Source organism: Bidens hawaiensis, unplaced genomic scaffold (genome assembly GCF_021521415.1).
Source record: "Bidens hawaiensis isolate Kalapana, Puna unplaced genomic scaffold, B.hawaiensis_p1.1 tig00018747_1, whole genome shotgun sequence".
Classification (NCBI taxonomy): domain Eukaryota; kingdom Viridiplantae; phylum Streptophyta; class Magnoliopsida; order Asterales; family Asteraceae; genus Bidens; species Bidens hawaiensis.
This window is the reverse complement of record NW_027492840.1, coordinates 1-11731: the sequence shown is the minus strand read 5'-3', so window position 1 is coordinate 11731 and position 11731 is coordinate 1. Positions and strand designations below refer to the sequence as shown.

Genomic DNA, 11731 nt, shown 5'->3' with positions numbered 1-11731 from the left:
AGGCATAATATATAAAGTGAAAAGTAATATAGGAGAGTATATAACGAAAGTCTTTCTTCATACAAAGGAAATATATACAAAAGCGGATACCAACACTAGACAAATACTAGGATTTACATAAGCATCCTAATCTACTTATATACAGAACTACTCCTGACGAGGGGAAGCTTCATAATCCACGATGTCTTCCGCTTCTTACTAAGTTAGACCTTGGCCCGAAGCAGCGTCATCGCCAGCCGCCAAGGAAGGACTTGCCCTTAATGGCTCTAGTAGCTCTTTTAACTTCTGCACCCCCTTTTCCTCTTTGGCTTACTGAGCAACGATGGCCAAGATGGAAAACGAGAGTGCATCGTATTCAGCCTTTGCAGCTTGATACTCTGCATCCACATCAATTCCATGAAGCGTGTAGAGTTCCAGGGGAAGTTGATCTCGTACATGCGACACGGCCTCTAGCAATCCTGCTTTGTTCCCCAGCTATTGTGCGGCCATCACAAGCTGCCCAACGCTTTTAGTCATCGCATAATCAGTTATAATTGGGCAACCTAAAAAGAAAAACATAAGTTAGAAGCAGCACATGATAAAGCGGAAAGTGAGAGTAATATATTAAGAGGGAAGTTTACCTTGCGGATGGCTTGTTTCAACAGCCAATCGTGATCACTGGCAAGGACATCACATAGAGCATTCAACGTCTCAATGGTCTGCTCATGAGTGGCGACCGTGTCAGCCAACTTACCAGCATCCGCCTTCCGAACACCCCGCCTCGGCCTCTAACTCTTCGAATCGCTTACGCAGATCAATGTTTTCTTGCTCGTGCTTAGCGGCTACCTCCTTCGCTGCCAAAGTCAGGGCAGGTGCATCAGAAATATTTTTATTCGATTTCTTGCACACAACCTGAAACTCTTTATAGCGCTCAGCGCGCTCGCGGATAGACTTTGCCAAGTCCGTCTCGGCCTTCGCCAGTCTCTCCTCAATCGCAACCAGAGCATGGTGGTGCTCTGCCGCTTCACGACTCTCCTTCAAAGCGGAATCCTCCCCACTCTTCACTGCAGGCTTCATCTCTCTCATGCAGAGCTCGATTGTCACAAACGAGCTCTGCCAAACTAGAGAGACCCCGAACGGTGTCATAAATGGCGTCATAAACCAAACCGTCACGCAATCGGAACTTGCAAGCAACCCGTTCACCAGGAGGAAACACATGCTCTAAAAACTCGGCACATACAACTGGATCCTCAAAAATGGCGCCGCGCGTAATGTTCTATCTAGGCTGATAAGCTTGATCAGGTTCGATGGAATCACGAGGGTTTATATTTACTTCCCTTCGCTCCACCTCCAAAACCATCTCCGTTGCTACCACCAAGGTTTAAAAATTTTCCACTTACAATCGCCCCAATATTAAAGGGGCCGGTTCACTGTCAAGGACAAGATCCTTGGGCGGCGACGTCTCCTTAGACTTCAAGAATTCGGCAAAAGAGATAGGACCAGAGGTCCTATCCACTAAATTCCCAAATGGAACCTCAGGCGACTTGTCCAAGGTCGCCGTCAAAGATTGAAAAACGGCCGCTGAAGTTTCAACCTTAGGTAGAACAACCAACTCCGCCGTCAAAGGCTCCGACGTCACAATGGTTTTGGCCTCCGACAAGCCAACCTCCCCCTTCGTCATCGGCAAAGTCACTGGTTGAAGAATAGTTCGAGCCTCAGAAGAGTCGTCCACACTCATCGTCATAGGCAAACAAACTTTCCCTACAACAGATGTACCAGAAACATCCTTCGGCGTAACCTCTTCAGTTTGTTCTTTCTTCTCCAAAAGCGTTTTATGCGACCATGCAAAGAAAACAACGATAAGCACGAGAGAAAATTGAAAGAACCAAAAGAAACGAAGATTGAATAAATACCTGGAGATTTAGCCAGACCACTTATCTTGACGAAACCACCAAGTCAAGGCTTCCTAATGAGGACTTTGTGAACGTTGTAGGACACTTCTCACTCACTCTCTACACTATACTTGTACTCACAAAAAGCTCGTGAGCTGTAATCACCATTTTCTTAATTAATATATTGAGGCAGGTGATTGTTTTCCCCTCCCGTGGTTTTTTCCGAAGATCCTTACCAGGATCCTAGGCTTTTCCTCGCTATATCGTTGTGTTCACTTTACTTTTACCGCATTATTTACTATATCACCTAGATCATTGTTAATGAAACACCCTACCTCACTTTACTAATTTGTTGAATCATTGCTTCGATATTTTTTAACCAAAACAGTTTGGCGCCAACCGCGGGGCAAGTGGTATATTTTTATCCTTAAATCCATATTCACCGTTGTTCTAAACTATTGCCTTGCAAAACTATATTAAAAATGGCTTCTCAATCCAAAGTTGCTTCGTCCTCCATGTCAATCGCGGTTTTCGGGGTTTCTCTACCACTTCCTCCTCCACCTGCTGCCAGAGGAAGACGACTATTTCTGGTGTTAGCATCTCAATTACGGGAGGGTCAAGCAGCATGCATCCTCCCTCAACAAGGCCTCCTGTTGGCGTGTCCATCCAAAGATCTGGGTCTCCCAACACAAGGCCGGTCCTTATGTCTAATGATGATATTTTTGATGTTTTGATGCAGATGAAGGTGCACATGGAGACTCAGAAGTGAACCAACATCTCTGTCTTAAAGGAGCTCCAGGTTATTCGGGAACAGGGGAAGAAGCCATTCGTGGAATCCTTCACTCCATTGTTACCAATGTAACATCAGACGTTTTTAAAAATAATAAAAAAAATAATATATAAATGATGGTAGGTTTCAAATAGATGGACTTAGAATAAATCATGGACTTAGTGAGATTATGTGCCTAAGTTCTAAGGGCTTAGGGTATAAATATCCTTAAAACTAGAGGCGGAAAATGGGTTGGGTTGGGTCGAACGAGTCATGGGTTGCAATGAGTCATGGGTCATAATAAGTTTGGGTCAGAACGGGTCAATTAAAAAAAAGGGTTGTTTTGGTTTGGGTCGGAATAGATTAGGGTCGAACCAGGTTTTAAGTTTTTTTTTTTGAACGAGAATAATGGTGGAAACATTTTAGTTTTTTTAGATTTTTTGTTTTATATTTATATTATAAGTTATGAATTTTTTATTATTTTTTCTGAATTTTTTAGGGGTTCTTATTAAGATCAAAAACCCTCAAAAAATATTCAAAAATAATAATAAAAAAATTATAACTTAAAATATAAATCATAAACAAAAAGGTAAAAACACTAAAATGTTTCCTACATTGTTCTCGTTCCATAAAAAAACCCACTGAGAATCGAACTGAAACCGAAAAAATCAACGAAAATGAAACAAAAAGCCAAAACGGACCACATCAACCGAAATCGAAAAAACAATCAAAACGGAACTAAAAGAATTCAAACCGAACAAAAGGGAAACTGAAAAACGGACAAAAATGAGTCCGGAATCGACCAAAAAGAAACCAAAACCCAACCGGTCACGGGTGAAAACTCGTGTTGGCTTGAAACTTGAACCGAACTTGTTCCAATCTAAAACTCATTCCGATCCGAAACCTGTCTTGTACGAAAACCCATTCCGATCCGAAACATGTCACATTTTCTTAGGACACTAACTCATATCGACCCAATTCTTTGAACTTGTGGACCCACTTCGACCTAAAAATAAAAGGTTGGAATTTCAAATGACTCATATTAACCCATTTAGTTAAAACCTTTTACCTAAACAAACTCATTTAATTTTTAAAACAACTCAAATTGACCCATTTGTAAGGTTTTGGGTCAAGATTTCCACCCCTACTTAAAACCTTGCATCTCATTAATTTCCATCCATTCCTCACCTTGGCCTACACACTTAAAAACATACACTTAAGCCAAAAACTCTCTAAAATTCTCAATCTTTCGAACTGAGGTCACTGAAGGTAAACTATTATTTATCTTAGCTGACCTAACACTTAGAAACCAACACTGCAGCCTTGGGGCGTCATTTGAGTCTAGATCTAGAATGAACTGAATGATTAAACGAGCTTAATGGTCACCTTAGCTTGGATATTGATCAATCGAGCCTACCTGGGTCCAAGACAATTAAATTCCGGCCAACGGCAGATGACGGCGCCGGAAAACGCCGAATAACCCAAAAACGCATTAAAAATAACCAGATCTGATGTTTTGAGCGAATATGTATATGCGGCGTGTATGTTTTATCATATGCAGCGCATATATTGGACAACATATATGGCATATATGTTGGATGACATATACGGTGCATATGTAGACTTATACGTTGAAATACTTATACGCTGGAAACATATACAGGGGTTTGAACTTCAGTTTTCTGATGAGCTTAACCCCAGCTAGGGGCTCTGCCCCTTGGACCCTGCTAGGGGCTGCCGCCCTAGGACCCTACTGCCAGGGGCGCTGCCCCTGGACCCCGTTATCCAGGGGTTCCATTAACATAGAAATATTATATAATTAGGAGTACTTAAGTGATGCTTATTAATTGCTACACAGGTAGTTGTGCACAGCTGAGAAGAGGTGTGACCATAAACTCAGAAAGGATCGAGACACATGTGAGTTTCTAGCCCCATTTCCTTTTTATTTTTCGAGGTTGTGTGCATACTCAATGTGATTAGTTAATACACTTATCTTAAGTTGTAAGTATATGATATGTGAATGTGTATGAAGATATATGTATGAGGTTAAGAGTATGTATGAAAGTATATAATAGAATGTATATGTAAAGAAATGTATGTATGGTTATATGGAAAGAAAGGACCAGACCCTAATGATATTCGAGATAGAAGGGACCAGACCCTAATAATATCTGAGATAGAAGGGACCCGACCCAAATAATATCTGAGACAGGAGTGACCAAACCCTAATAATACCTGAGACAGAAGGGACCAGACCCTACTAACATCTCAGATAGAATGGACCAAACCCTACTAATATCTGAGATGGTAAAGATAGCTACGCAGGTAGTATGAAAGTATGAAAGAATGTATGTATGAATGTACGAAAGGTAAACAGGTCAAGTATATAATATGTATCTTCGGATGCGTTTATGAAAGTAAGTGTAAGTTGCCTAATTAACTAGAACTCACTCAACGTAGCTGACTTTTAGTATGCACGCAGGTAAATAGATTGAAAGAGCTGGCTTGAGGATGGCACATGGTATGGACTGAGCGACTGGCATCTAAAGAATGAAGATATGATGTTTTATTTATGTTGTTTTAAGTTAAGACAATTTGAATGTTTTAAACAAGAATGTTATGATTATGTAGTATATGTTTTAAGTTTTATATTCCGCGAAAAGTGTTTATTCATTCTGATATTTAAAACTATGTTTATGAGTAATTCCAACGTTCAATGTAGGGCACCGGGGATCAGGGCCTTACAACCAAGGAACCTGAACTTCGATGCATCAGGATCCCAAGGGAATCGCTATGATGATTTCCTTCCCATGCAATCTGCGGTCAGAACAAGTGATCATATCTAGTCTACAAGGATCACTCCTACTGGAGAATTTTGTGTTATCTCGGGATCCCTGTCTAGGATTCCCGATATTGGTAACTTTGATAATATTATAAATATAACTAACCATGATGTTTTGCAGGATTTCGATATTAGTCTGGCTTTTCAGAAGGAATTGTAGAAGCTGGAGGAATTAATCTCCATCGTACCCGGAATAATCCAGCCAATTCCGGAAGTGGCTCCAATCAGCCACAACATCTCAAGATTCATACCTCCCGATGTGCTAAAAGTAGTCAAATATTTATTAACTAAAATTATGCTAATCTAGACACTAATTAATAACTCTAGACTCTTAACTAAAACTACTAACCGGCAAGTGAACCGATCGACTCTAGTACAGCTAAGTAAGTCCGGAAATCGAATCCACGTGATTCTTTAAATGACATTAACTAACTAATTAGACTCGACAAACTGACACGGCTATTTATATATGTATTTGTTTAAAGGGGGACTTTAAATTAATTAATATTAAACTAATAAAAATAACTAATTAGCAAAACACAAGACACTTTAATTTGACTGATTCAAATGATAAAGAAAACCACTTATGCTAGAATCCCCATAAGTTGCAATTATCAAATAACTAGAAAATAATTGTTATGAAACTGGAATCGTAAAATAGACACTTAAAAGAAAATCCAGAACATGACCCCTGACCCTTCTCAAGAAGACGTCTATGGGTTTCTAATAAGTTTTAAGGCACACCAGTTTATATATTAAACTCCCTTATGGTTATTTTATTAATTATGAACGAGTACCTTTATAGTGAAATCATACCTTACAACGCGGAAATCAAATGTAGCCTAATACACTCAATTGACTCGTTAGACAATGTTAATTAATCAAACCTAGACGGACTCCTTACGAAGAACTAAATCTAGCAATCTTAATCAACAAAGATCTAACAATAACCTATCACCTTACAGCTTTTTTAGGTTAGCGTGGTAAAACAAGATAAAAAAAGTACAACTTATCTGAGGAAATAGTTTGTGTGTACTTGTTTGTGCAGACGTGGTTGGTTCGTTGTTACTCGAGACAGAGATGAAAACACCAAAACTGTTTCTACTAGCTCCAGCACTTGCAATATCGTATTATCTATTCGGGATTCTCCGTCTCACCTGAATATATGTCGATGATAATGATAATGATAATGACTATGATTATGATTATGATTATCTTAACTCAACTCAGTTCAAATATATATGGGATCTATTGTTCAAGGGGATAATATCATGATATGGTCGCTAGCCGATAATGTCAATAATGACAACGAAATTTAAAGAGGTGATTAAAAAGTTCTTAGAAAGATAAACAACCAAATCTCCCCAACAAACTGGATCGTTAAGTATCTAATGTTGATCATCTGGTTGATCAAGACAAGACTGAAACTGCTTATACAATATTGCCAAGCTAAAGTCGAGGGGGGCGGGTTGTTGAGAAGCTGCTTACACTAGAGTTGAAGTTGAAGACTATCAAGCTGATTATGAGGAGGTTCTGTTAATGTCGTTTACAGGTCGACTTCGATAATTAATCATTGTTCTAGTTATTACGTCATTATTGTAATTATAGATAGTTTACTATTATGGTTTGTCGTTAATTATTATATGGGAGGAGTCCATGTTATGTTTAGGCTTGGGCTTACCAGTGAATTGGCTAGTAGGCCCGCTAGGAGCCCCATAACTTTGTGATTTGGTTTACCGATTTCTCTCATTTAAGAAGCCGAACTTGTAAATGACGTGATTGAAATACAAGAGTTATTCGGTGAGATCCTCTAGTTCTACTTCTTCACATTTCTAGTTATATGGTTTTGATTTTTATCGGTTCAGTGTGATTTCCGCTCACTCGAAGGACTTCTTATTAGATCCAGATTCAAGGTTCTTCTCTTAATACTATATCTACGACTAGTAATTGATGCTGAGTGACAATTGTTTCCCTTGGTATGATCTTGTAGTCTCTCCACCATCACTCATCAATAAATAGTTGATTTGTGTGTTACGTCCTCCGTAATTGAAAGTGATCAAATGTGATATTCAATTTTATTAAAGAGAAATTAAAATACCTAAGCATGGCAAACGCAAATTTTAGAAGAAGATCCCTACCAAGCTCATTCCTATCATCCAAACCAAAACCCCGTGAACCTATTGAAACCTATCATACTTCCTAACATAAAACACACAAATAGTATAGTTTGTCAACCTGTAAGTCCACCGATCATTTATCGATCCAAGCATGACCCATTTGACTAAAATGCTTGTGGGTTCGAACCATTTAAATCTTGTGTTGACATCTCTAGTATAATTTTAGAAAGCTAAACAAAATATACACCCATATTAAATATTTATGGGTAGAAAACAAACAACACAAAATAGTTTTATCCAAATAATTTTAAAAAAAGGAAACATACGTCGACTGGCATATTTCATATACTTTTAAGGGTCTGAACGAACATTTCTGTTATATATTAATTTAACTATCTCCCTTGTTCGTTGGTCAATGCTTATATATATATATATATATATATATATATATATATATGCAACCATCAAGCTGCCGTTACCTAACGATGATGAGTTCTCCCTTTGTCGCCGTTATTTTACACTTGGTGATCGCCTTCTCACCGATACGGGCTATAAATCCGACGACCCATTTGAAACCGGAGTTCGTTGGTCCCCTTGGTCAGCAGCTTTTGGAGGCTGCAAACTCGCCCGAGTTTTTTAACTGGATGGTGAATATCCGCCGGAAAATCCATGAGTACCCGGAACTAGGATTTCAAGAATTCAAGACAAGTGAACTGATCAGGGCGGAGCTTGACAAGCTTGGCGTTGACTACACGTGGCCAGTGGCGGAAACAGGCGTTGTTGCCACCATTGGTTCCGGAGAGCAACCCTTGTTTGCTCTCCGCGCTGATATGGATGCTCTTCCCATCCAGGTTTGTTTTTTTATTTTCTATTATTTAAAAGACAAATTTCTTGTATTTCCAGTCACTTATAACCAACCATAAAATGATTTGTTTTCTATGACTTATGTTTTTTTATGATTGGAAAATCAGGAATTAGTGGATTGGGAACATAAAAGCAAGATAGACGGAAAGATGCACGCCTGCGGTCATGATGCTCATGTGGCGATGTTACTCGGAGCTGCTAAGTTGCTCCAAGATAAGAGACATGATCTCAAGGTAATTAAATTATTGTACTATATATATATATATCTAATGAACTAAGTGAACTTTTTGTATAACAATATTAGGAAAAACATTATATTGTTTGTAGTTGACTTTTATATAAAGAGTTTCATCAAACTTTGATAACTGATTCCATCTATACATTTAAATTTATCTTCTTTTTAACTCTTAATAGGGCACCGTAAAGTTGATATTCCAGCCGGCCGAGGAGGGTCTAGCTGGAGCTTACCATATGTTAAAACATAGTGCACTTGACAACATCAAAGCTGCCTTTGGCATCCATGTTCTACCATATTATCCTGTGGGTTTTGTAGCTTCACGCCCCGGTCCCCTGCTAGCCGGTGCCGGAAGGTTTTCAGCCACCATTAAAGGTACCGGCGGACATGCGGCAGCCCCACATCTGTCTAATGATCCCATTGTTGCGGCCTCAATGGCAGTTATTGCTCTGCAACATATTGTATCTAGAGAAACCGATCCACTCGAATCCAGAGTAATCTTTTCAAATTGTAGCTACAGTATTTCAATTTTATATGTTTTTTAAACTTTCATCTGTTTTAAAGTCTTCTTTGTCAGCAGTCTGTGTACCCTCTTGGACGTATATTCCGGTGTATACGAGCCGAGCTCGGCTGGTCAACTCATAAAGAGCTTGAGCTTGAATTTGCTTCAAGCTCTATTTCTAAAGCTAAAGTCCGATTTGTTAATTTAATTTATTCATTAACTTTTATTTACTTTTATTTTAATTCTATATATATTTTTAATTATTAATTTAATAAATAAAGAAAATAAATAAAAACTTAAAAAGTATAAAAATAATAGGCTTGTTTAGGTTAAAGCTCGTCTAAGCTCGGTTCGGTTTTAGCTTTTAGTCACCCGATCTCGAGTAGTTCACTATTAGAAGATAAGTATATAATAATATATTATTATATACTTATCTTCTAATATGACTTTACTCGTTTACACCCCTAATCCCACCTTTCCCAAACCGTACCAATTGCTTTATTATAAGTAGAATTTTACTGAGATTGGTTGTTGTTGTTTGTATCTGTGTTCCTATGGTTGACTTGTAGGTCGTGACTATCGGACAAATCATCGGAGGCGAAGCGGATAATGTGATTCCAGAGAGTGTTACCATCCGAGGTACCTACCGGAGTTTGTCATCTCAAGGTCTACTCGACACCAAAGCAAGAATCAAACAAATAATCGAGGCTCAGGCGGCCGTTCAACGGTGCCAAGCGGAAGTTGACTTTATGGAGGAGACGCGCATACCATACCCGGTGACGGTAAACGATGAAGGGATGTATGAACATGCAAAGACAGTGGCAGAGATAATATTAGGAAAACCGAAAGTGCAGTTGGTTCCGGTGACAATGGGTGCCGAGGATTTCAGTTTTTTTACACAGAAAATGTCTGCGGCCGCATTCATGATTGGGACGAGGAACATGTCTCATGTACCCGAGCATTTACACTCGCCGCATTTTGTTATCGACGAAGAGGCTCTTAAAGTTGGAGCGGTTTTTCATGCTGCGGTTGCGGTTTCGTATTTGAATGTTCATGGTGATGGTTTTGTGCTCGGTCACGATGAGTTTTAACTTTTAAGCGTTTAGCTAGTTCTAAGGTTCAAAAATGAAGATCAATATAGAGATTTTAAGAAGATTATGTAAGTTGTGGTTTAGTAGTGTAAACAAAACATATGATTATTCAGTTTGTAAAAATATAAAATTATTCCAAATCGCTCGTTCATGAATGAGTTGAGTCGAGTGCTTGGTTTCTTAGAGACTTGGCCAGTTTGTGAGATAAATACTGTATGTGTCAAACTTTGTATTGATTGGTCATTATTTTGTCCCGTGGAATTTGAATATGGATTCCATACTGGTTTAAGATTTGTTTTGTTTATAGGCTTGCAAGTGGGATTATTATTATATTTTAGAGACTACATAGAAAGGTAGGGAAAACCAATTTGATCAGCATGGAAAAATAGACCAACTTCTTAAAGTAAAAAGGAGGGAAACCTTATTTTGTCATTTTCGTTGTGAAGATTTTAGTAGTTACAAAGAAGGTGCCATAAGAAAATAAACCGAGTCAAAAGTTATAATAAAGGACGAAAAGGGGATTTATTTGTCATGGTAATCTTGAATATTCAGGTTCTAGTGTTTGGAAATATATTATGTACATAACATAGATTAAAAAAAGACTTAATTGCACTTTTTGTATATATAGTAAAACCTAATACACGGGATCCAATCTCATGATGGATTTTTCACAGTTATAACCCCTATGATGGTATTTTTTTTTTTTTTTCCAATTAGAACCAGTCGTGAATTCAAGGTTAAAAATAAATATGTGAAAAAACCCTCATGCACCTGACTTATTGTTATTCTTATTGTTTTAATATTTCTGCTCGAATACTCAACATACCAACACATATGACAAACAAAACAAAACATTGTTGAGAAGTAACTCAAAGCGCTAAAACAAACTAAAAAAATACCATTTATATCACACATCAAAGAGGCAAAGGTTGGGAACCTTAAAATAAACTCATACGGCTACGTGCCGAACAAAAGGTTGGGAATCTTATAATAAACCCATATGGCTATGCACCGAACAAAAAGGTTAGGACCTTAAAACTCATACGGCTACGCACACAGAACACGCACTGCTCACGACGGCCACGTTCTGCCACATCGGACATGCCAACCGCACAACCTTATTACGTAAGCAGTTGTAAGTCATCACACGCGCAAGTTGCACTACACTACAGCTCGCAAGCCATTATACGTGCCAAGCTTAATTAAGACGCGAAGCAACATGTTGCTCTAGCACAAACTCACCAACACGATTTAAAACCTGAATACAAATATAAGCTCGATTTAAAACCTGAATACAAATACAGATTGAATGGGTCGGTAGGTTCGGGATCGGGTTTCGGGTTTTAAAGGTTAATATATATACCTTTAACAATCATTCATATTTAACAAGCATACTAGCAATATGACATAACAAACTAAAATATTCCTCTTGAATATAGT

At 38.4% G+C, this 11731-nt stretch overlaps 1 protein-coding gene across 1 annotated transcript; it reads left to right on the top strand.

Moving 5' to 3' along the window:
* Positions 1 to 8045: 8045 nt before the first annotated feature.
* LOC143556867 (IAA-amino acid hydrolase ILR1-like 3) lies at positions 8046 to 10365 on the top strand. Its single transcript, XM_077046089.1, has 4 exons — positions 8046 to 8450; positions 8571 to 8696; positions 8878 to 9192; positions 9770 to 10365. The coding sequence occupies exons 1-4, from the start codon at positions 8055 to 8057 to the stop codon at positions 10289 to 10291; spliced, it is 1359 nt and encodes a 452-aa protein (XP_076902204.1). The 5' UTR covers positions 8046 to 8054; the 3' UTR covers positions 10292 to 10365.
* Positions 10366 to 11731: the final 1366 nt, after the last annotated feature.